The sequence below is a fragment of the Strongylocentrotus purpuratus genome, unplaced genomic scaffold, assembly GCF_000002235.5.
Source record: "Strongylocentrotus purpuratus isolate Spur 01 unplaced genomic scaffold, Spur_5.0 spur5_scaffold_4, whole genome shotgun sequence".
In the NCBI taxonomy this organism is placed as follows: domain Eukaryota; kingdom Metazoa; phylum Echinodermata; class Echinoidea; order Camarodonta; family Strongylocentrotidae; genus Strongylocentrotus; species Strongylocentrotus purpuratus.
Window position 1 is genome coordinate 20,892,421 of NW_022145610.1, and position 24,843 is coordinate 20,917,263.

The window sequence follows — 24,843 nt, forward strand, 5'->3', positions numbered from 1 at the left end:
CCGTTACAATATATTTATTAGTCTCGTGTGTTATGATCCAAGACTAACTTTGGAACCTGCTGATTCGGCCTTAACTATTTCGACCGCTAAGAGGACGACTGAACATCCAATCAACTCGATTCATAAGTAGAATATTAAAATACATTTTTTTATCGGTTTGAAATTGTATTTCTCTTCAAAATTAAGTAAAATATAAAAGCAATTACTTTTCAATGTAATATTTTGATAGAAACTCTAAAACATAACAACTGAAGAGCCCGCTGAAGGATGGGTCGATGCTTATAGCCTGAGTTATGTTTGGCCGAATTTCGGAGCCCCCAAATTCGCGACGCAATGTGAATTCGCATCGTAACGACGACAGTTGTGTACGGAAGAGACAGACCTAGCAACATAGGGTTAACTATGAATAACTCCTGTATTTTGTTATATTTTATTTCATAATTACTCCTGGATCATATTTAAACCGTAATAATGTAATTTAGAGCACGAAAATTAACCGGAGATGACCTTAAATTGGCGGCAGGATGAGTACTTCGAGTCGCTGCTGGCGCAGCCCGAGGACCCGGAGGCACACAGGGCGTTGGAGCTGCTGGTGGATGATATCCACAAAGACAAGGAAAAGACCATCAATGCTTTCATCTCTCACTATGGTTCCGAAGACTTTCTCTGGGGTATTGTCCGGCTACTGGCTGAAAAGAATGCAAGGTAGATTCACATTCATATTAACAGTTAACCGACCATACACCATGTGCTTAACCAAACACAGGTCATTATTAATTATGTGCAAAAGAGAGTTGTGTTTTTTATTTTACTGGTTCGAACAACCACTGCAGGATAAACAACCCAGAAAGAATTAGGCGCTAGTTCAGATTCAAGTGTATCCAAAATTTGACCCGGAAGTCCCGCGTGGAGATACCCTACTAAAACATACCTAAAATGAAGTAAATATTCATAAAATGTCCAAATAATTACGGTCATGATTTAAAAGTTGATAGTCTATGTTTGTTACCTGTTTCGTTGCAATTTTCTTATCTTTTTCGGAGTATTTTTCAAAGACTTATAATATGCACTCTCTCAAAGGATTCACGGCATACTGCAGCACAATACAATTACATACCGTCTCGACAGTCGGGTGCGCGTGCGGGCGCGCGTGTGTGTTAAGTTAGCGACTGTAATCTTAGTTTACAGTCGCTTACTGAACACGCGCGCGCCCGCACCCCATGCCATCGGTACAGTATTTTTTGTTGTTGAAAGATAGCATTTCAAAGCTTATTGATCAAATGTACTTAAATTTGAAACTTCTCACTATTTTCACTAGTTTTGTACTTTTGTTGTTGTTGAATTTGTAGTAAAGACGAATATATTGTTTGCATATACACAGACAGGGGTGCCGGGAGAGTCATTCACAATAACAAAATATATGTACAGTGTTGTATATTGATTTCCCTTTTTCTTTTTGAAAGAATATTCAAATTCAAGCTTTTGCTCTCTAGAGGTAGATCTATACGTGTACATCTACGTTTACCATCTCTATGAAAATGAAATTCTTTACCTACACTGTACAGTGAGACTAGAGGAGCAAATCCCTATAATACATTTCACAAGAGAAAAATAAAGTATTATTTAAATGATAGTAAATACATCAAAGAGAGAGAGAGAGAGAGAGAGAGAGAGAGAAAGAGAGAGAGAGGATAAGAAAGGGGGAATATGATATTGCCCAAATGTATACTGTTTGATGAAGGACTGTGTCTTTCGAAAATATAATGCATTTTTAATACCTTAAATTACCAATAGTCTCGAACTGTTACAATGTATACAATGCCCCTCATGGTGCTTCAATGTGTGGACTGATATGGAAGTTACAACATCATGTACATGTGTAATATATGCTGACTGTCTGGCAGAGTGTTGTTTTGTATATTTGGAGGTCAAAATATGCCTGAGATAGAATTTCCCGAATCCCCAATTTACTGTCAGAGATAACTTCAACATTTTGTACTGGATTTGTTGAAGAGTAAAAAGTGAGATGGTGTGAGAGACATTATACATGTATGTCGGCTGTAAACATTTTATTGTTGATGGTATATCATAGGCTTAGCAAAGCCTTCCTGCAAACAGTGTTTTCACTTTCCCATTGTCTGTGTTTGAAAGTATAAGAGTTGAGATAAAGGGTACGGTAGTCTTGATTTGAATGCAGTCTGACTTGAGGGGAAACAGAAATTCATTTGTGTCTGTATTTGTGCTGGTGAAAGAGTCTAGAGATAGGGCAAATAGTATTTTAAAGTGACATTTCTTTGTTGAATTGTAAATCCCGAATGCAAATATGTGAAAATAGAATTCCAGCTTGCATGCTAAGTAAGGATTTATTGGTATTCTAATGCAGCATGTTTCAACCAAGATGCTAGAAGACGTGCATTAATTGCTAGGTGTGCCGCAAGAGAATGATTACCAATTTATTTTGGAATTACGTCAAATTTGTAAAATCAAAGTGCACAAGATGCCCCAAAACATCATCCTGTGTATTTTGATGATGAAATAACATTATAAAGAGCCCCATTTTCTTTGCATACTTCGCTCTCTCACAAACTTTATGGTTGCAGGCATTGAGCTGCATGAATACCATCCTATTCCGGAATGTCAGAATATTGTCACATTGTTTTTCTTTAATCAAAATGAAAATTTTACTCCTGTAAAGTGCCTTTTCCTCCTCGCTTACCAAATCCAAAAAAGATGATTCTTGGTAATGAGATTCTTGAATATCAACTTATTAAGGTATCTAGTTTCCCCAATAAATTACAATTTCTTATCTTGAGTGTATTGATGACAATTAATACAATTTTTACCATAATATATTAGAAATGCAATTCTTTTTGGTTTTTAAAAAAATTATATTTATATATTTGGGCAGGTGTACACAATGTACATGTATGTATATATAAGAGTGATGAAAAACAACTTTTAACTCCCAAAAGGGTTCTGTGTCACTAATTTCTAATGGATATTAAAGCATAATGGTTTGGAGACCTTCTGGTTGAAGTGTGCATGGATTATGCATTGATTTATTCTCAAATGTATGAGTTTTAGATTGGAAGTTTCATGCAAAATTGTATTTTTTATTTTATTTAGAAAAAGTGGTGCTGTACAAATTGTACATGTTCTTTGTTGAGAAAAGTGGTGCCTTACGTTTTGTTAATCTGTTTGGTAATAATAAGCATAACACAGGAATAAAAAAGAAGATATGGAATTTATGATTGACAAATTTGATTTGTCAATTTTGGTATCTTTCTGCCCATGCAAATTCAGACTGATAGTTTAGTTCTTCATTTTACTATCTTTTTGTTTCAAATGCTATCTTGAGCACCATGCAGCTGTACATTTTCTTTTGAGTAACTGAAAACAAAAAAATTAAATGCAATTTAATGTAAAAAAAACAACAACATAACTTTCAGAGAAACTCCCCTTTTGACACGATAGAGCAGTTTTGAAAATAGATTATTCCTGCACTAACTATACACTCTGTACTTTGGGACCTCGTTATTGATCCAACTATCTTGAATTAGGGCCGATATCTGGGTCTTTTGATGACAAGAAGTGTAACGTCACAAAGGATTTTCTTGTCCTTATTGATTATCTGAACAAAACATTTAGTAGAAACTATTTGTGGATAGCTGCTATACAATAGGGGTGTGGTAGAGAATTGCTTCTCCGAACTCTAGCTGACAAAGGATCTTGTAGCGTTGTTTTTGTGTATAATGGTACGATAAGACTACATGGAGACTTTACTTGTTTGAAAATTAAGGACACATAAAGGAAAAAGACATGCACCCATTATACAATAACAGGCTAAAACAAAAAAGTCCATTTTCTACATTTTCATATGGCCTTAAAATTTGTTAGATTTTGAAAAGGATGTGTGCAAGATCGATACACACAATTCTAACATGCTGCAAACATGTGATGTAACCCTTCTTTTTTTATCTATAATGATGAAGTCATTGGTAAATTCTAGGTGTTATAATATTATATAGCTCCCTGACTTTTAATGTTTATTTCTTGTTTTAATTCGTTCGTTATTCTCCGCTAGCTATTATATCATCATACATGGGATTCAATCAAATATATTATTTTCATTATTATTGTATTCATTTTTGCCAAGTTTTTTCTTCTTCTACTTCTTGTTCTTCTTCTTGTTCTTCTTATTCTTATTATCATCATTATTATCATCACTATCATCATCATCATCATCATCATCAGCAGCAGCAACAGCATCAATCATCATCATCATCATCATCATCATCATTTTCATCATCATTTTCATTTGTAGTAGTGTTGCTGTTTTTTATCATTGATGATTAATTTCTCACATTTTGTAAAGCAAATAAAAACAAATAATATGTAGAACTGACTTTGACAATAAAACAATTATTTTACAGAGTCGCTGGGAATGCTGCCTACATCTTTGGTACCCTAGCAGAGCATGACGTAGGTCAACTTCGTGTGATGTCACTGGTCAAGGGGTCCTCGCCTCATCACATACTGACCGATCTCACTGGGATGCTCTCCTACGACGATACAGAGTGTGTCATGAATGCTGCTGGAACCATGGGAACATTGGTAAGAAAAGTCATCAGATGCTATGTATAAATATCAAAAGAAAGGTATTAAAGGGCAAGTCCACTCCAAAAATAACTTACTTACAAAAGAAGCAGAAAAATCAGACAAACCAATCAAAAAAAAATTAAGCAAAATCTATAATAACAAAGTCATGAATTTTTAATGAAATGAAAAACTTTTTCACTACTTGTACATGTGAGGGTTAACCCAATTTCACTCTTCTCCAGCTATCTGTTATTCAATCAGTTGAATATAATTTTTGTTATGGGTAAAAAATACAAACATGATGCTAGCTGGGTATAAAGTTAACGATTCAATTATTCATACTGAGCTACCAATTAAGTTTCCTAATTTGTCAGGTATGTTAACTAATTGATTTGCCTGATTTATGTTTCTTGAGAATGTGACATACCGGTACTCACTATGAACATGACGGACAAAGAAAGAGGACAAAATACACAGTTCCTCAGGTAGACAAAGGAACATCCCTTCACTGCTATTATGTAAAAATGTGTAGAACAGGTGTCACATGCATATTCACCTGTTCTACACATTTTGTACATAATAGCAGTGAAGGGATGTTCCTTTGTCTACCACAGCAATTGTTGAGGGTAGAATGAGGAACTGTATATTTTGTCCTCTTTCTTTGTCCGTCATGTTCATAGTGACTACAGCTTACATCTAAAAATTATTCAAAGAAGGTCCTAAATCAACCAGTCCATCATTCTTGAGTAATGAAAAACGCAACCAAAAAAACATCAAATTTACAAGGGGTATGAATTCAGTCGGTAACTGCACCGGTATGTCTATTCAATTTGCAGTATTCACCAAAAGTCATTCAGTAGATCTAGGGATTCACCCTAGTCCTCCTGTGTCTTAATCAAATGTCCTAAGCTCGTATTACATCCTTTTTACAGGCGGAGAGCAAGGCTGGTAGAGACTGGATGCTGGGGGATTCATGCTTAGATGATCTACTGAGAAAGGTTACCAGTCTCCTATCCTCGTCTAACATGTGGACCGCTAGCAATGCAGCTCTTGTTCTTGCCAGGTATTGACCGTTCCCTACCTTTCTTTTCCATATCTTATTTTGGTTCTAAATATCATAATATTTGTTATTTTAAAAGACCTGTATGAATATAGTATCAAGAAAATTGGTAGCCTGCAGTGTGATCGGGATACAGTTTTGTTCCCTGACAATTAAGATTTCAATCTAACCTTTTCTCAAACTCTGTTAGACTTTACTTTAAAAAAACGTAATTTTTGACAAAATGAAGAAGTGAAATACCTAAGCCCCTTCCATGATGTAGAAATCTGACCAGTAACAAACAGCTTTGTTTTTATTTTTTTCTTGATCAGGTTATCGATAGCAGAGCAGGGATGTCAGCGCGTGTTGAATCATTACAGCTCTCTGCAAATCTTGACCAAGCTGGTCGAATCTCTAGGAATGGACGAAGCAGGTAGGTCAAAGGTCACTGAGGAAAGATGATGTACATTGAGAGACCAGCATCTAATAACGATGCTTTATGTGTGTAAAGAACTTGTTCAGATATGGCACAGTAAACCACTGCAAAAGAGCTGCCACATTTTTAAAAAAGTGTAAATGATTTTTTTTATTAAGAGTGTATCTAAACTGCAATATCTCTTTGTAGAAGTAAAATTGGAAGCTCATACTTTGTACATACATGTATGCAGCAGTGATATGGCACCCCTTACATCAAGAGCAAAACATGTTTTGGATATTGGTACAATTAAAGGTACCGTTTTCTTTCCATAACCGTTCATTTGTTGATGTTCTTCTTCTTCTTGTGTGTAGATCCCAAACAAGAAGGCGTGGGGTGTGCGAACTATTTGTTTCTTAGTTCTGTTTTGTTTTTGAAGTTGTATTTGTAACCATTGACTTATGGACAAACGATATTCCAACTCTCAGAATTTTGCTCCTTTCTTTTTATAGGAAGGGGGATGAATGCAGCATTTGCCATTGGACGTCTCTGTGACATTGATGATGGCCGACTGAGATTGCTGAATCACAGAGACTCAGAGAAAATGGTAAGAGCTAGCGTATCAATATTTGTCTGCTGCCTGAAAAGAAATACCTGTATAAAAAATGGCATTAAAACTTATTTTGTGTACTTTGACCTAAAGAAACTGAATTGTATGATATCATCTGTTGGGCGTTGACTCGTTGACCTTAACACCGAGTTACGCCCTTCTGGTAGGCTTTTATTTCTGGTTATTGGTTATATTGATGTCATGACAACTAAGATATCATATCTTATCTTCTCTCTCTTTCTTGTGCCACGTGCTACAGCTGGAAAGCTTGTGTTGCATGTTGAAGAGTAAAGACTCTGGCTGTGGCAAAAATGCCTGCTACGTAGGCTCTGAGCTGCCTAGCAAGCAAAATTTAGATTTAACACTGCATCAACTTGACAATGACATCAGTTTTATTTTATTTTTGGTTATATTGATATCATAACAACTAGGATGACATATCATATCTTATCTTTGTTACGATATGCGATATCCGAATATCCGTAATCCGTCGTAGTTGAATAAACAACATGTCTACCATAACAAACCCATCTGCCGACTCTCTATTATCCTGAGTTATAAGATGATGACGTGGATCCTAATCAAATGATTGGTTGAAAGCGTACACGTGACCAGTCATTTCTTTTGCCTAACGCATAATTTGGATATTGACCGGTCATCATCAAAATTATGTTATAAAACATCATTTTATTTAAAAAAAAACAACATTATCTTATAAAACAAATAATACACATCATTTTGTTCGGGCATTAGTGTAATTACACACACTCTGTACCTTTAAAACAGTCCAAACTCCATCGGCTATCGCCTCGGGCGTGTTAGACTGTTCCAAAGGTACCTCGATCGTGTGGGTAATTCTTGCTAATGCCCTCACTGCTGTGTATTATTTGTAGATTATCTACCATTACTAAGACCCTCAAACTCATCATGGTGGCAACGGTGGGATCGATCTTTGAAAAAGGATAACAGATATCTTATCTTCTTTCTATTTCTTGTGCCACCGTAATAAAGCTGGAAAGCTTGTGTTGCATGTTGACCAGTAAAGACTCCGGCTGTGGCAAGAACGCCTGCTACGCTCTGAGCTGCCTGGCAAGCAGTGACCAGGGTCACAAGCGGCTATTGCTTCACAAGAACTCGGATCTGATGCTCCATCTGCTGGCTCAGCAGCTGAGTAACGACGATGGAGAGACAGCATGGTTTGCTGCTATGTAAGTCATGTAGCTAGAGTTTCTCAAATTAATTGATTGATTCATATTTCTATATTTCCTTCTTATTTCTTTCTTTCTTTCTTTTTTTGGTTATTTTTTGGTTATTTTTTGGTTCTTTTTTTCTGCTTTCATTTTCTCACGCCGGTAATTTTTCTTCTTACTCTTATTCTTCTTTTTCTTCCTCTTGTTCTTCTTGTTCTTCTTGTTCTTCTTGTTCTTCTTGTTGATCTTTTTCTTGTCTTTATTCGAAGTCAGTGAAAAGGTAGGGTCTGTTGTTTCATTGAATCCATTATGATTTTAGCAGTATTTTTTAAGAAAGCATCATAGAATTTTCATTTGTTATTCCACAGTCATGCACTTTCACTGATTTTCTATTTTCTCTTTAAATGTATAACGTAAACGAGATACCGAAAAAGTACAGGATCATATGAGAAGTTGTGGTTCCTTAATGTAGAGAGTACTTTATATCTTGTTATTGTTCATTTCGCAGGACACTTCGAACTCTGGCTGGAAAGAGACAGGGTGTACTCAGACTTAGAGACCATGCCGATGTTGTACCACTCCTAAAGGTATGTTCTAAGCTACCATAGGTACAGGTAGCTTTGAAATAACCATTGTCTGTATAATGGTTCATTCACTTGACTTTCAATCCAAGGGGTGAGGATTTAAATCCCAGCCCAGCACCAACGTTCTTTGGCGAGACATTAGTCTTTGTTTGCCCCTTTTCTACCCAGTTATAGATTAGTACCCAAAATACTAACAGGATACACATTTCACTATGAAAGAGACATTAATAATCTTGGATTGCCTGGAGCATTAGGAGTGTTGAAGGACTTGAGCACTTTCTAAGAAGCCACCATTATTTGTACTATTATAATCATTATTCTGCAGTTAACGAAAAAGTTCATATTACTATCTCTATGCATTTATGTGCATGCATTATCAACATATACATATATATATATATATGTACATACATTTCACAGCAAATATCCCTGACGCCTAGCGTGAACCCTGACCTCTTGGAAGAAGTTGACCTGACCCTTGAACTCTTGAAGCACCTTGCCAGACCCGAAGCTCCTGGGTTAGAGGTCAAAGGTCCCCATGAGATAGAGGTCACTTGGCCGGTCGTGGAGTTGAAGAGCGGATCGCCTGTGACATACACCTTGTTCTGTGGTGAGTTAGTCACGCAGGACAGTGATCAAGGATTATGTGTGACATTTCTTTTTGGTAGGAAGAGGAAATTTGGATAAAACATAATGGACACGGTCTTGTTTATTTTTTATCAGACAATGTATTTTTATGCTCTGTCCGTGATTTTTGGTGAATTTTATCACAGAGCTCAAAAAGCAAGGCTCTTAATGAACTTTGGCTGTGTGCAAACTTACCGCACTGTAATTGCACAGAAGTCTGTAAAAATATTTTTAGATAAGGTGAGCAGTATCATATTTTATTTTATATCATTGTGGGGGGTTCGGGCCATTACTGTACATATAGAGTGAAACCTGTCTGTAGTCTTTATAGGCAGGTGGTCTTTATGTACAGGTTCCTTTAGTACATGTTTTAATGAGAAACCATTTTCAACCAAAAATGAGGTCTTTGTAGACGGGTGGTCGCTAAACCAGGTTGACTGTATAGCTATTAAAGCTCATCTGTACTAGTTTATAGGGGGGATTAGACCACCCTGCAAGGTCACTGGACAGGTGGTTATCTCATCAACTCAGCTCTCAATTAACATCAGAAAAAGAGGATCGTGGGGGGACCAATGGTCACTGATTAAGCATTGTTTTCTATATAGAGGGAGCAAGTAGCTACAAGTAGTACAGTGTGGCTTTAACGTGCCATTTATACTACTTTCTGTTGTATTCAGTGTTCTTTTTTTTTGTTGGTTAAATTTCCAGAAAGCAAGCAGGTGTATCATGGTCCTGACACTGTGCAGCTAGTCTCTAATCTCAGACCCTTCACCAAGTATTCCTTCAAGCTTCAGATACACACCGAGGGGGATGACAGTCCTCATAGCAACGACTGTGTTGCTAAGACACAGGATGCTGGTGAGTTTGTTTATTGTTCGTTGTTTGCCTCAAAGGATTTAAGGATTTTTATTATTTTTTAACAATGAATAAAGTTGCATAAAACCATTCCAGATCAAATGAGTGTGCATAATATCATTCAATTGTTATTTGATTATTCCAAAAGAAAATATTTTGAAGAAAGAGCAGTTTTAATACAATATGAAGTTGGCCACTGCCTTAAAGTTTATCAATTAGCTAAAAAGTTGTATGCAGCTTGAATATACAAAATCCATCTCAATTTATTTCATCTGGCATTCTATGGGCTAAAAGGATAAGGATTGTGGAGAAAATAAAAAATTATATAAAACAGCAGATGCAGAATCCAAATTGGACTTGGGTCTCATGCTCATGTTTTGAATATAGTCTTATGACATGGAACTATACTTACTTACAGAGAAATATATTTTTTGGTGATTGGTACACTTTAAAGGGATCCAGTAACTTTGTCTCAGATTCTGAAAAAAAATTCTGGATATAGCTCATGCTGCAATGATAATTATAAACCTTTAGGTCAGTCAGGAACCCCGTGACTTTTACAAGCCGATCGCCTGTCTGATTATCAAGATATTTATGATTGGAATTACAAATTTCGAAAACCGTTTGCCAAACGGTTTTTATAACACTACAGTCTATTGGGGAAAACGAGTATGGTAAAACCAGTCACTCAAAGATTTTTACCTTTTTGAGGCACTTCTTGATCGTTTTGAAGTGCAATTTTTTTTTAGGGTTTCAATATTACACCATATCACAGACACTGATAACACGTAGCGCCGTGTATCTCAGATTTAGCGTTGTTAACGATCCCTTTAACTTTAAATGAGTGTTAATTTGACCAACTGATCATATTTTACAATCATTTCTTGCTCTGTCACGACACACTCCCCTTCCATCTTTCCATCAGTTCCCGATGCTCCAGAGGCATTGCGTATCCTGGGTATAACCACCTCCCAGATCAGACTAGGATGGGCCCCGCCCCAGTACAACAACGGCGGCCTCAAGGGATACGTGGTCTACAACGGCAAGCATCAGGTGGAAATGACCTCTGAACTCAACTCCATCATCAGCGGCCTGGCTCCAAAAACCACATATGAGCTTCATGTGAGTTACAAAGTTGTGTGTTTGGGTTTTGTTTTTATGTTCATGAAGAAGTAGAGTTGTTTTATGACCTTAATTTTTTTTTTATCTTGTAATTTAAGAACTTACATACAGAACAAAATGAAGTGGTGGAAATCATTATCTGTCTCCATGCGTGAGATATTTCTATAAAAATACGCAGTGAATGTCTCATGTGATTAACTGAGGACGATTCAGCCGAGGATGCAGGTTCGAAACTGAGTCACGTCTTTCGGATGGTGACTTTTAAAGGTCGGTCTCCAGACGTAAATAATCATATCTGATTGATACACGTCTGTAAAAAACCTATACACGCACACACACACTCATTTGATTAACTATATTTTGATACTTGATTCCTGGCCTTAGGTATGTGCATGTAATCATAAAGGGAAAGGACCTAAATCCTCTATCTCTGCAACAACAGAAGAACTTGGTGAGTATGTTACGTTTGCTGGCAATTTAATTTGCTTTTCACTTTTTGCATTTTTGGTTGCCTAAAGGCAATAATCCATATTTATAATTTATGTATAACATGATTTTAAAAGCAGACCACGGTGGTATAGGTTACAAGATTTGATTATATCGAATTTCACTTTTCACTTTTTGCATTCTTGGTTGCCTAATTAATACTCCACATTTTTTGTATTTATATAATTGTATAATATAATTTCAAAAGCAGACCACAGTGATAGAGGTTGCAAGATTTTATTATATTAGAATATATAATTTTGTGAAGTACAATAGTTTATAGCTGTTGAAATTTACTTTAATTTGGATATAAAGGGGATTATTTTGTTGTTATACTGCCATTGAAAGGGGATGTATAATTAACAAAGTCTTTGTCTTTTTGGTTTGTGACAAATCGTTGATTATTTCATCTGCTATTTGTAACTCTACCCTATTCAGGGAAGCACGCACCTAGCAAACCGACGCTGACGGCACGTGGGCGGAGTCAAATCCACGTGACCTGGGCCCCGCCCGATTACCCCTTAGGAAGGATATACCGTTTTGAAGTCACCATGAACGGTAAAGTGGTTTACTCAGGGCGAGAGCTGAGCTTCACTGTCAAGAATCTCACTCCTAATACTGAGTATTCCTTTACGGTAAGTCAATCATATGGTTATTAAGATTACTAACTTGAAACGATAGTAGTAGTAGTACTAGTAGTTTTAGAAGGAAAAGCAGCAGATTTCATAAATACATGGTTTACTCTGGACGAGATCTGAGCTTCACCGTCAAGAATCTCACTCCTAATACTGAGTATACCTTTACGGTAAGTCAACTATATGGTTGTTAAGATTACTAAATTGAAGAAGTAGTGGTAGTAGTTTTAGAAGGAAGGTATCAGCAAAAATACAATTCATATATTGTCTGTTTGGAACCAAAACGATGTTTATTCTGTGTGTAAGTATATGAATGAATTTGATTGCAGGGCCCTCAGTAGGGAAAATAGTTTTGATACCAATGAGGCTTTCCTGCGTAAGGAAGGCACACTATTGTTTTTGTTGTTGTTGTTATTAGTATTAACATTATTATTATTATTATTATTATTATTATCATTGTTGTCGTTATTGTTATCATTATTATTATTATTATTATTATTATTATTATTATTGTTGTCGTTATTGTTATTATTGTTATTGTTATTATTACTATTATTATTATGATTCTTTTATTTAGGTGATCGCTGTGACCAGTGAAGGCAAATGTGAGAGTGACCCAGTGAAGAAGAAAACTGGAAAGGATGAATGTAAGTGATTTTTTTTCTTCTTAAAAAACTGTCAGAAGAGATACAAGAGAATGGTGTATTATTTCCAATAAAATAAATGTTGTACTAGTAGAGGTAGTCATTGTGTTTTTAGTCCTGGTATATGGTGAGAGAGTTTTTTGAACGATGCGTTCTATTTTACAAAGGTATGAAAATGGAAACCACAGAGGCGATTCCAAACGTTTCACTTTTTTCTCAATGTTCAGATAATGTTAATTAGTTCAGGGCATTTATTCCATAATTCCATTATAAATACGATTCAAACAGTTAAAAATAAATGCATACACATGTTGAAAAAATTATATAGAAATGTATACAGAAGGTTGTGTTAAAGAAGGGGGAGAAGAAAATAAATATTGCTACAAAATATACAAAGATATGGAATTAAGAGGGTTAGTAGCAAAAGAATCTCAAGTTGCAGTGAGGATATCAATGATAAAATAAAAATATACAAATATTGAAACAAACAATGGGTTGAAAGTGGTAGGGTAATTTCTTGAAGAAAAAAAAAAATTAATAGAGCAAAATAAAGAGAATTTGAGATGTCAAAGCCAAAGGCAAATGCAAAAATTTAGTAATGTTTCACTGTTTTCTCTTCTGTTCATCCAGATAATGTCCAGTCTACAGCCCCAGTCTTCTTCTCTCACCCAACCAAAGTATCCTTAGAAGCAAAGCCAAGCAGTAAGTCTCAAAAGGCCTGTCTTCATCAGCTCGAGTTTGCCAAATAACCCGCTATTTTTCAGACTCGGGATGTTATCCAGAAGCTCGAAGTTGCGTCTTCACTAGACCGATACGCTCATCACAAAGTAGCTCTGACAGTTGCAAATTAGCCCACTATTTGGGAAATAGTGGGATATTATTTAAACAAGACGCAAATTAACTGGTAAAGACTTCCCCAATGTGTACATCTGAGCCCCATTTCACAGAAATTGTCATCAGTGTAACTGTATGAATGCAGCTGAGGTACTCTATAATTAAATTTCTTTATATATGATATCTTTGATTTGGAAGATCCTTTTTCTGTCTTAATTCTTCTTCTTTTTTTATAAGCTTATTTTCAGTTGGGGTAATTTTATCAATTTTTTTCTCCAGACAAAGCCATGGAAAGATCACATCCTCGATCTCTTTCAAGGCACAGTAAGAAGAGAGAACATCATGTGAGTATACAGTAAAACCTGTGTATAGTGGTCACTTTTGTAGAAAGGATGCTCGTACGCAGTGTCTATCTCTCTTCGCAGGGGTCAGAGGTCAAGTTAGTCTCTAAAATTCAGGCATTTTGACAATTGTTTGATTGTTCATTTTTTAAAAGACGTATGACAGGAGCTTTGTTTTTGACAGTATGTTTTATAGAAAATGTTCTGTAACACCCAATGTAAGAGCCCAGCTTACTGTGTCTACCTCATGAAAAATAGATAAATTCTTCTTGTTAATGGTGCTAACCTCTGATTAAATATATAAAATGTAAAAGCAGATAAAAGCACCTTTTTTATGCAAGTAGTGGTCAGCTGATTTGTCTTCCTTTGAATTTTGAACCATAATTATGAAGTGACAATTTGTTAAGGATTCACAAGTATTTGATCATGAAATAACCTAGCAACACATCTCAAAACACGTTTGGTATAAATCTTTTCTTCATTTTTTGTTTTCACCAATAGTTGAAGCCAGGGAGTTCCCCTGCAAGCTTTGATACATCAATCTCAAGACCCATATCAGGTGAATATACAACAATTAATATCAAATCTATTGCTATTGGTATGATTATGATATAGGAATCAACCATTTCTAACATAGATAGATGGAAGTATTGTAAGTATTTACTAGTTGTGTAGCTTTAATTTCAGTTTTTTTATTTACCATGATCCTTGGTACTTCTAATCAAATAATGTGTGTTTCAATTGTTTTAGGGTATCAACAACTTCTAACATTTGTGACAATTACTATGATACTATTGTTACTTGTACATTTATATCACTCTAATTTCAGTTTCCTATTGACCAATGCACTCCATACAAGCTATTTCTGATGGAATTATGTTTATATTGTATTACTAACCACCGGAAATGGAACTTACCTGATATGGAAAATAAATTATATACTTATACTTACACTTGGAAGATAAGTATTATATTTTACCATTTGTTCCAATTTTTCTAAGATTTTTTTGATTTTCATGTCAATGCTGTAGCTGCATCCAGCTCATGGAGTGGGAATCACAAAAAGAGGTCATCTAGAGTTCGTAGTGCGCGGAAACAGAGGGAGTCTCATCAATCGAGCACGGTAAGATGATCCGTTATTGATATGATGATATTAATAATAATAATGATAATATGTCTTGTTATTAAACCCAGGGTAGCTACATCAGTATTAATACTGATCTCCCTGAGGGCCCTGCAATTGTATTATTGTCCCCGACTTTAGCTGAACTACCATGAAAGGCACTTAAGCATTCAAGGAATTTCTTCGTACCAGGTACCAATTTACTTCACCTGGGTTGAGGGTGGCTAATGTGGATTAATATCTTGCCAAAAGACATTTGTTCCTGCGGCTGGACTCGAATCCCAAACCATGCAATCCATGAGATTCACAGTCCGGTGACATATCTGCTAAACCATGACACCTCTACAGGCGGGTGCAATTGATTATTGTTGCACTGATACTTGTGTTACATTCAGTCACATGTTATATTTCATTTAGACTATCCAATTCTGTGCGAGCTGTAGGAATAAGACATCAAGCAGATTTCTTTGATATAAATTGAAACCAAGAGACAATTAGCATTAGAGTTACATGCAGGCCTTTCAAAATCACTATAATTTTAAAAATGTTTATCCGAGTTTCATAGCCTGTAAACGTGATGTGTTTTATGATAGAAAAGCATGATAGACAGATAAGGGAATGCATTCTGATTGTTGAATGAAAAAGGTTGATCTTCTTTTAATAGTATGAGAAGATGCCGTTCATATTTAAAACGGCTTACCATTCTCTGCTCCTCTTTTTTTCAGGATGATGCCCGTAAGAATCGTCACATCGCCGCTTTGAAGATGCTGGAGAGAGGTCAGAAATCATCTACAGGAGAAGAGTCCTCAGAGTGGTCTGAGGAGGACCAGTGGAAAAGACTTACACACCGGCAGGTCGCTGGTTCAAACCACACCACAGTGAATCCAAGTAGACACAGTGAGCCAAAGGATGAGCCAGAATTCTTGAGTGTCACCGTATCTTACAAGGATTGCAGCGATGATGATGCGCTTCACAGAGAGGGCGCTACTGAGAAATCTGCTTCGGCGGAATCAAACGAGATCAGGAGAAAGCATAAGGTGTCTCGGAAGGACGTTACATTTGACGACAAAGTGTTTTCTGAAAAGAGAGACAGGAGAAAGCAGCATCCCGTTGGAGCACATGGAGAAGGTTTGCCTAGCGAAGGAATCCTAGAGCACTTCCCTGCGGACAGTGTGGACAGGAGGGCCTTGATGCGTCTTTCGATGTCCATGAAGAGACAACAGACTGCCCTAGGAGTGGAACATGAAGGTTTGAAGTATCCCGGAGACGTCATGTCGTCTCATATTCCTCAGAGGACTGGTCGATTGCACCATGCCAGCAAGCAGGATTCCAATTCGAAGAAGCAGCGCCAGCTTGAGTCTCTGGCCCACGGCAACCGCCTATCGTTCAACCCTTCCCTTGCCATGCAAGACCTCAGGTTGCAGGAGAACTCAAATACCTCAAACAATCCAACATCCGGTGCTGGGGAGAACAAAGACTTCACCTTGATGGCCAATGGGTGTGTCGTCTACCAAGAGAAACCCGACTCTGCCGAGAAGAAGGAGCATCCGATGAGGCGCAAGTCATCTGTCCAAGAGGACATCAACGACGTGGAGAAGCTACCGGACCAGCTGCCTGACAGGTCGCCCAGGGACGTCGGATCCCTCAGAGGCTCTTGGAATGATGTCGATAGGTTTGGGTTTAGCGACAGTGATAACGATGTCTTTGACGAAGCGGGCGGGATGGTCAGTGGAGCACCTAGTCTTCTTGATGATAACAATAACCACAACAGCAATAGCAGCACCAGAGGAGATAAATCACTCTCTGCCATCAACAAGGGACTCAAACGGGATATCCTCTCCAGGTAAGATTCTGTGAGCTATATCATGAATGTCATGAATTGACCTATATCTGAGTATAATAATGATAATAATAATAATAATAATATCTAGCTTTATATAGTGCTTGATACAATGTCTCTATGCACTTTACAAATATACTATTACCCCGGTCATTGGATTAAGTGCTTGCCCGCACACAATGTGTGCACAATCTCCAATCCCTAGGGAGTTTATGGAATATTTTTTTCATCAATTAATCATTCACTCTTTATTTTGGCTAGATTGCTACATTGTTTAGAGGATACCTGTTCATATATAGTATGTGTTGACTGCATCAGTCCATTTTGTTAGCTGATGGAAGCAGGTGAAGACTTACTTTTCAATTGATCTTCACCATTTATCTTGTTAAATTTACTTGTGATATAGGATGAATTTTTGACATAACCATGCTAGTCTCATTCAATTTTCAACAATCAATCAGTAGGTATACAGTTGCACCATGTGAGAGAGAGATTACCAACAGTCTTTTTCAAGAATACCAACAGTCCTTTTCACGACTACACACACTCCAGAAACAAAGATTACAGAGAGAGTTCTTTTCAGGTCTCCCCAATCCTCGATCCTCCCTCTCTCTCACATGGTGCAACTGTAAACCTACTGTATATCTACATCACCATGCAAGCCGTACTTATAAGCAGCATCTCATCAATTCCTTTGATTAATCAGATGTTTGATTCGATTGAAAATAGTTGACTAATTATTTCTTATGCAGGAACCCACTGATGGATCACGCCTTGCCATCACGGAGCATCTTAGCTGACCACGGCTCCTTCTATCAGAGAACCAATACCTTCATCTCAAGCCATCGGTAAGGAAGCAGGGGGGGTGTTTCACAAAGATCCAAAGTTGAACTTATCTCTGAGTTGGACTTATGGAAAGCTGTTAGCATGTTTGAAAATATACTGTATAAGTTTATTTTAAAAGGCATAAATGTTGATTCAAATCATTCATATTTTCTATCGTCAAGGAGATTTCGTGTTCTTGATGTGGAATTTATGAAAAGTCTAAAATACTTGAATTTTTGCTTTTGAATATATCTTATTTTAAGGCTACAAATGGCTCTCTAAAATGTTTAAGTCAAACTTAGAGTTAAGTTCGACTTATGATCTTTGTGAAACACCCCCCAGGAAAACAAAAATTGTGGCATTCTTCAGGTTTCCCAGTTACAGTCAAAGTCAAATCTGTCGATTGAGACCACCCATGGGCAACACAAACAGGGGCCATTGTAGGCAGTTGGCCTTTCTAGACAGGTTCATTAACACACGTTTCCTCCTATAGAGGGAGGCAATTTATATATGTGACCACTATAGACAGCGTCAGGTGGCCTTCATATGGTGATGGAAATCAAGTTCCGCCATCAAACCTTTAAAAAAAACTACTCAAACAAAATAAAACACATTTGTTTTAGAAACTTTTATCAGGGATACCAGCTTTCAGGCAAAAGCCTGAATTCAGGCCCTTACAAGTTATTTTCAAGCCATGATAGTTAATGCTTTTTTGTGTACATGATAGCTCATTCTAGGGGGTTTTCGAGCCCTCCGATCAATTCTCACTGGCTTCCCTGCTTTATGCCTTGTTCAGATATGACATGGCAAAACCTTGGTGGCTTTTTTTTTCTTCATGATGACGACGTAAAGTGCAAAATACATCATATTTCTGTATCTTGTAACACACAGAGCTCAGTGAATACGGGCAGTTGCCATTCATTTGCATGTAAAAAAACTGTGGCGGTTCACCGTGCCTTATCTGAACAAGTCTTCACCGTCTAAATTGTCTTTATGTTAACAGGCCCACCCTTAAGAAGAATCTAGCAAGACTAGTAGCCCCTGGCCCCCACAACATGCCCCCTCCGTCCAGCGCTCAGACATCGACCTATGACCCCGAGTTCCCTAGCAACAAGAAGTCTGGGGGCGGGGCCAATAGTTACCAGTTCATCCCCACCCAATTCCGCACCCAGCCGGTCAACCTACCCACCCCTCTCCTTCCCAGGGGAAACACGCTTGCCAGTTTACAAGACAGAAGTAAGTGTTCCATCAAAGTATTTTGAAAATTCCATCGAACAGTGATTTTGTGTGTGCATTCATCTACCTGTAATTCTGTGATGTTCATTACATTTTTAATAGAAAATATTGTGTGCCCAGATCCACAAGGACATTAAAGTAGTCACCCAAAGAACATTCATGACAACTGATAATTATGGACAAATCATATATGGATGGAAAGATTTTCTCTTAAAAAAAACACGAATAATTTGCTGAAAAATCATATAGATATCATGGAAAGGCGTAAAATGCAATTTGTGGCTGTGTGTCTCGCATGTGACGCTCTACGGAGGACAGCTGAAGGCAGAAAATCTGGATCTCAAAATTATCATTATTGAGAGATGATTACTGCGGGCTCCAAACATATTTTGAAGAGGGAAGTTAATTGTTATAGAGTTTAACGCCCTTCTGGCTCTTAACAGAAGATATTGTCTGTTGAGAAGCATAAGGGCGTCGACTCTGAGTCACAGGATATGAGTTGATTCCCCTCGAGCTTTCGGCAGATGATACGATCTTAACAACATTATTCATATTTTAATACAATCAATCATTTCATTTTGTAGACATACTGTATTCAAATTTGTAACCTACAACCAATTTCATACTTTAGATTTCCATTTTCATGACTTTCAGTCTTTTTGATTTTTGTATCATTTACATCAAACCATCTTGTGACATTTTGTCTCTTTCTCCAAATTGAAACAGTGACCCCGCATTTGTAATTTTTTTTCCTTCATTTTACATGTCTGCAATTCATGATTTGTGTTTTCCATTTTTACTATGTATCATTTTCCTTGTAAAAGAACATCTTGTTTCACAATCATCTTCACATCCATCCTCTCATTCCACAAATAGAGTATATAGCTTATCAAGAGTATTGCACTACTCATTAAGAGATATATCCGTTCATCAAACATCATAAATGATCTTCATTTTTATTTCATAGTCTTAACTCAAAGTTTTATACATGTGTCATTATGAGATATATATCTCCTCACACAGTATACTTAAAAACTTCTTCACATGTACATTTAGTTCATAGTGTCATTATCTCCCTTTAGTTTATATCATTGTGAGATACTCTTCTCACAAATCATGTATGTCCTTCAATCTTTCTTCATCTTCATTTTGTAGTCTTACCGGCCAATCTAAGGCTCGCACGCTGTTATACTAGTCCAGAAATTGATCGTAAGGCTGTGTGCGATTGAAAACTACCATTTATTTACCAAAGCAGTAACACTTGAAAGGCTATTATAGTTTTCAAACTAATTGTCTATTTTGATAACAATTTAATAGCATTGCTATCTTATTAGCTAATTTTGTTAACAGTAGCTGTTAGTTATACTCACCGCTTTGTTTTATTTGTAGAGCTAACAGTCCAGAAAATGATCGTACAGCTGATTGTGCGATTGATAACTACCAGTCTTATTCCAAAGCAGTAACACTTTAATTAAAGGCTAGATTATAGTTTTCCAACTAAAATTTTCTGTTTTTATAACAATTAGCAGTGCTACCTTATTTTCTAATACTGTAAGTTACTCACCACTTTGTTTTATTTGTAGAGCTAACAATGAAACTATGTGGTCTTGAGATTTGTCAATAAAACTTATACTTATAATACTAAAGCTTTATTTAATACCTCATATCAGCTTTTAATAACCATAAATATTTTTTTCAATTATGCTTGTTTTTTAATTTTTTTTTTAAGAGTGCTAGTCGTGATTTCCTGAGTATTTCTTTTCAGTTAATAGTATGATTAGACATATCTCAATAGTTACGTATCATATTTTTTTTGTATTAGAAGGTTTATTAGTCTACTGCCGTAGACCTTTTTTGATGACAGCCATATTCCTCGTTAACATGGCAAAAAAGAAGAAAAAGAAGGCATGTTGATTATCATAATGATTATCAAAATTGGAAATGATCGTGAACACAACATCGTTCTCTATCATTTGGTCACTGACGGAGGAGAAGACATACTGAAAATACAAGAATATTAAGTTCGTTTTCTATCACTTTCCACCACCACCACAATAAGCAAAGTGGTAGGATATTTTGTTTTTATTATGTTCTCACTATAATTATTACATGTAACGTCACCCTCACTGATAGGAATGTATAGTGTTTAGCTTTGAATCATCTAGTTTGCTCATTCTATTTGGTCCTCAGATTTGAAAACGAAAAGGTCCCGTTCACTGAGCAAGTAATATGTTCTCACACAGGAAATAGGAAGTATGTTATGATGTATGTCTTAATTGATTGTCGGAATGAAATGGTTTGATGTGATTTTATTGTTGTTTCTCAATCCCTCATGATATATGCCCCACTCCTTCCCCCTTGCCCCCCCCCCCCATTCCCGTCGGCTCTCACACTTTGGCATCCTTCACAAAACTGTTTGTACCATTTTCTACTTTAATACCGGTATTAACTCAAGCCCCCCCCCCCCCGTGTTAGTCGCTTTGCTTTAGTTTAATGACAGTGTCTGCACTGCGAGTGTGAGACTATGCTGCCAGCGTACTACATAATATTTCATGTTACTGATTATTTACTGCCATCATTGTTTTTTTGTCATTATGCTTTATCTTGCTGACCTTTAATAATATGTAAACTGTTTTTTGTGAGATGTGAAACAATAACACAAACAAACAAACAATACTCTTTACGAATAGCTGCTGTACATTTGACACATGCAGCCAGAGAGTTGACAGAGTTAGCTAGGGTCTGCTCAAGGCTTTAAATAATATCTGTGGTAAAGTGTTGAATTAGAGTCTGTGCCTGCGGTAATGATTACTCACAATATCAAAATCACTGAATCAGCACTTTTGATAACTGTTGTCATATTGTTTTCTTGCAATGCACAAGTTTGAAGTTCATGAAGAGATTTGAACAATTCTTGAAAACTTCTTACAAATGATATACGTTGTAGTCATTTGGCGTTTTTGAGATACATGTAGTAGCTCTAATGTGAATTTCAGTTTGTAAGGAAAATAGTTTCCATTTTAATTACGGATATAAATAAGAATCTTGAGGTTGATTGAATTTTGGAAAAATTTGTTTTAAGAGTGAGTTCCCTTTAGTTATTTTTGTGTTTCTAAATATGCAGAGTCCGCCTTACATAGCAAATGTGAACTGACTTTCTATTGTTTCTGTTCAGGTGCCTTTGTACGGAAGCTTGAGGCCCTTTCACATTTGTCATCATCTCCAGGTGCTAAATCAGCTCCATTCTGCAATGACTGTGGTAAAGAATCAGACCCCAAGCCCGTCTCCCTCCGTTATTCACACAAACATGAATCGTAAGTGACTTTCACACATCTCTCTCTCGGGCTGGATGCTGGGCGGTAGTAAAAAGATCTTTGATGAATTAATTATCTTCTCATCATTGATATAAAATACAGTAGAAGCTTGTAGAATCTTGTAGAAGCTCGCCTCTCTCCGTTATTCACACAAACACGAATCGTAAGCAACTTTCACACATCTTTCCCTCTCTCTCTCTGCCTGGACACTGGATGGTATTGGAAATATCTTTGATGAATTAATTATCTTCTCATCATTGAAATGTATGTCATATTGTCATCATTGATAAAAAATACAGTAGAAGCTTGTAGAATCTTGTAGAAGCGGCCCGTCTAGTAAGCGACTGTCACACATCTCTCTCTCGGTCTTAAAAATTCAGGTGTTCATCCAACTTAACAAGTTTTTTTTCCCACAGGTCTCTTGTCGTGAAAAAAAGGAAAAAAATAGGTATACAGAAATTAAAACAGCTGTCAAAGTCAAAACATTGTAGCAGAATTAAAAAAAAATATTAACAATTTGGAAATTATTAAATGAGGGCCTTTTTAGAAATACCTAAAATAATCATAGTCTGGAAAACAGAGTTAATAGCAGTAGTTATATTGTCCGCTGTTATTTGTTGTTGCCATCTTATCAAACATCTCATCCTGATTATCGTCTTCTTTTTTTCCTTCCTGTTCTAGACATGCCCTCCATGGCCCCCGATTAAGGAGTGGTCATTCAGAGATGATGTCACCCCCTGTTGCTAGGTGACACCATCACTCCTTCCTCCAAAGACCACACCCATCATCATTAAAGAACCATCTTCTAGACACGCCCTCCATGGCCCCAGATTAAGGAGTGGTCATTCGGGGATGATGTCACCCCCTGTTGCTAGGCGACACCATCGCTCCTTCCTCCAAGACCACACCCATCATCATTAGAGAACCATCTTCTAGAGGAACATTTTAATATGGCACAAAACCTACCGGATTATTAGCATTGTTATGGTTTCCCAACATATTGCTAGGTAAACAAAATTATTATCTCCTCCAAAGATTATTTTACTTGTTTCCTAGCTACCTAATCATGAAATTTAACAGTTCCAAGATTTTGCCTGTTTTTGTATGATTTCTGTTAAAATTTAGAACGAACTGTCATATAGACAGTGTCATTGGTTTGCAGTATATGAAAATGAAACTGAATCAGAGAAATGTGATATTTCTCACACAGATAATGATGATTTAAAATGATCTTCTTCCTCAAAATCACTGTTTTGGTAATTTCAAAAGAGAATAAATTTAGAACAAAATTACCATGGTATTTCAATGATGCATTAGGTTCCTGAGTAATTCAGTGTTCTATTTGCCTTGGTATTTTGAAAATTTGATTTTTAATGTAATTCAATTTTAGTTGTGATAGGATATTCTAGATACTCATTTTGAAAGGAAGTTTGGAAAAGACTTCCGGGTACCTTAATTTTGTTTTTTATGCCTCCGTTACGAAGTAGCCGGAGGCATTATGTTTTCGGGTTGTCCGTCCGTCCGTCCGTCTGTACGTACGTACGTCTGTACGTACGTACGTACGTCCCGTTCTCGTGATCGCGTTATCTGAAGAACGGATTAATGGATTCCTGCCAAACTTTGGTCATGTATGTATCTTGCAGAGCCGATGAACTGATTAGATTTTGGGGGTCACGAGTTCAAAGGTCAAAGGTCACAGGGCTCATTATGTATGCAAAAACAGCTCGTGATCGCGTTATCTCAAGAACCGATTGATGGATTCCTGCCAAACTTAGGTCATGTATGTTACTTGCAGAGCCGATGAACTGATTAGATTTTGGGGTCACGAGGTCAAAGGTCAAAGGTCACAGCGCACATTATGTATGCAAAAACAGCTCGTGATCGCGTTATCTCGAGAACCGATTGATGGATTCCTGCCAACATTAGGTCATGTATGTTACTTGCAGAGCTGATGAACTGATTAGATTTTGGGGTCATGAGGTCAAGGTCAAAGGTCATGCGGCTCATTATGTATGCAAAAATAGCTTGTGATCGCATTATCAATAGAACAGATTGATGGATTCCTGCCAAACTAAGATCATTCATGTATCTTGCAGAGCCAATGAAGTGAGTAGATTCTTGGTTCATAAGGTCAAAGGTCAAAGGTCATGGGCTCATTATGTATGCAAAAATAGCTTGTGAACGCATTCTCATTAGAACTGACGGATGGATTACTATTAACTCAGGACATCTTGCAGAGCCAATGAACTGAGTAGATTTTAGGGTCATGAGGTCAAAGATCAAAGGGTCATATATGTACGTGAGAAATTGCTTGTAATCACGATATTCTGAGAACCTGTTAATGGATTACAATTGAACTTGAATTTAAAAATATTTCTTCTGTTTTGGTTTGTAAAGTTGCTCTATGACGGAGGCATCATTTTCGACTGCGCGCAGTCGAAATTCCATCTAGTTTGAATATACCGTCATAGCTTTTGTGAGTTGATGTCACTGTAGTGGTTTGGTTTTCAGGTAGTGTTCTTCA

The 24,843-nt window shown here is 36.8% G+C and overlaps 1 protein-coding gene across 4 annotated transcripts; it reads left to right on the forward strand.

Annotated features, from left to right (window-relative positions):
- Positions 1–316: 316 nt before the first annotated feature.
- Positions 317–23,581, forward strand: LOC581522. Of its 4 annotated transcripts, none has more exons than XM_030997564.1 (23): positions 317–705; positions 4,434–4,614; positions 5,532–5,662; positions 5,971–6,071; positions 6,566–6,660; positions 7,675–7,871; positions 8,362–8,440; positions 8,858–9,047; positions 9,773–9,922; positions 10,845–11,041; positions 11,426–11,492; positions 11,966–12,162; positions 12,740–12,809; positions 13,437–13,508; positions 13,920–13,984; positions 14,483–14,540; positions 15,013–15,104; positions 15,830–16,947; positions 17,697–17,792; positions 18,773–19,005; positions 20,161–20,214; positions 22,181–22,319; positions 23,129–23,581. In XM_030997564.1, exons 1-23 carry the CDS (start codon positions 503–505, stop codon positions 23,238–23,240), a joined length of 3,897 nt encoding a protein of 1,298 aa, XP_030853424.1. In that variant the 5' UTR covers positions 317–502; the 3' UTR covers positions 23,241–23,581. The 4 variants fall into 4 exon arrangements, with proteins under 4 accessions (XP_030853424.1, XP_030853425.1, XP_030853426.1 ...); XM_030997565.1 differs by having other exon boundaries at positions 23,001–23,245; XM_030997566.1 differs by lacking the exon at positions 20,161–20,214.
- The last annotated feature ends 1,262 nt before the right edge of the window (positions 23,582–24,843 follow it).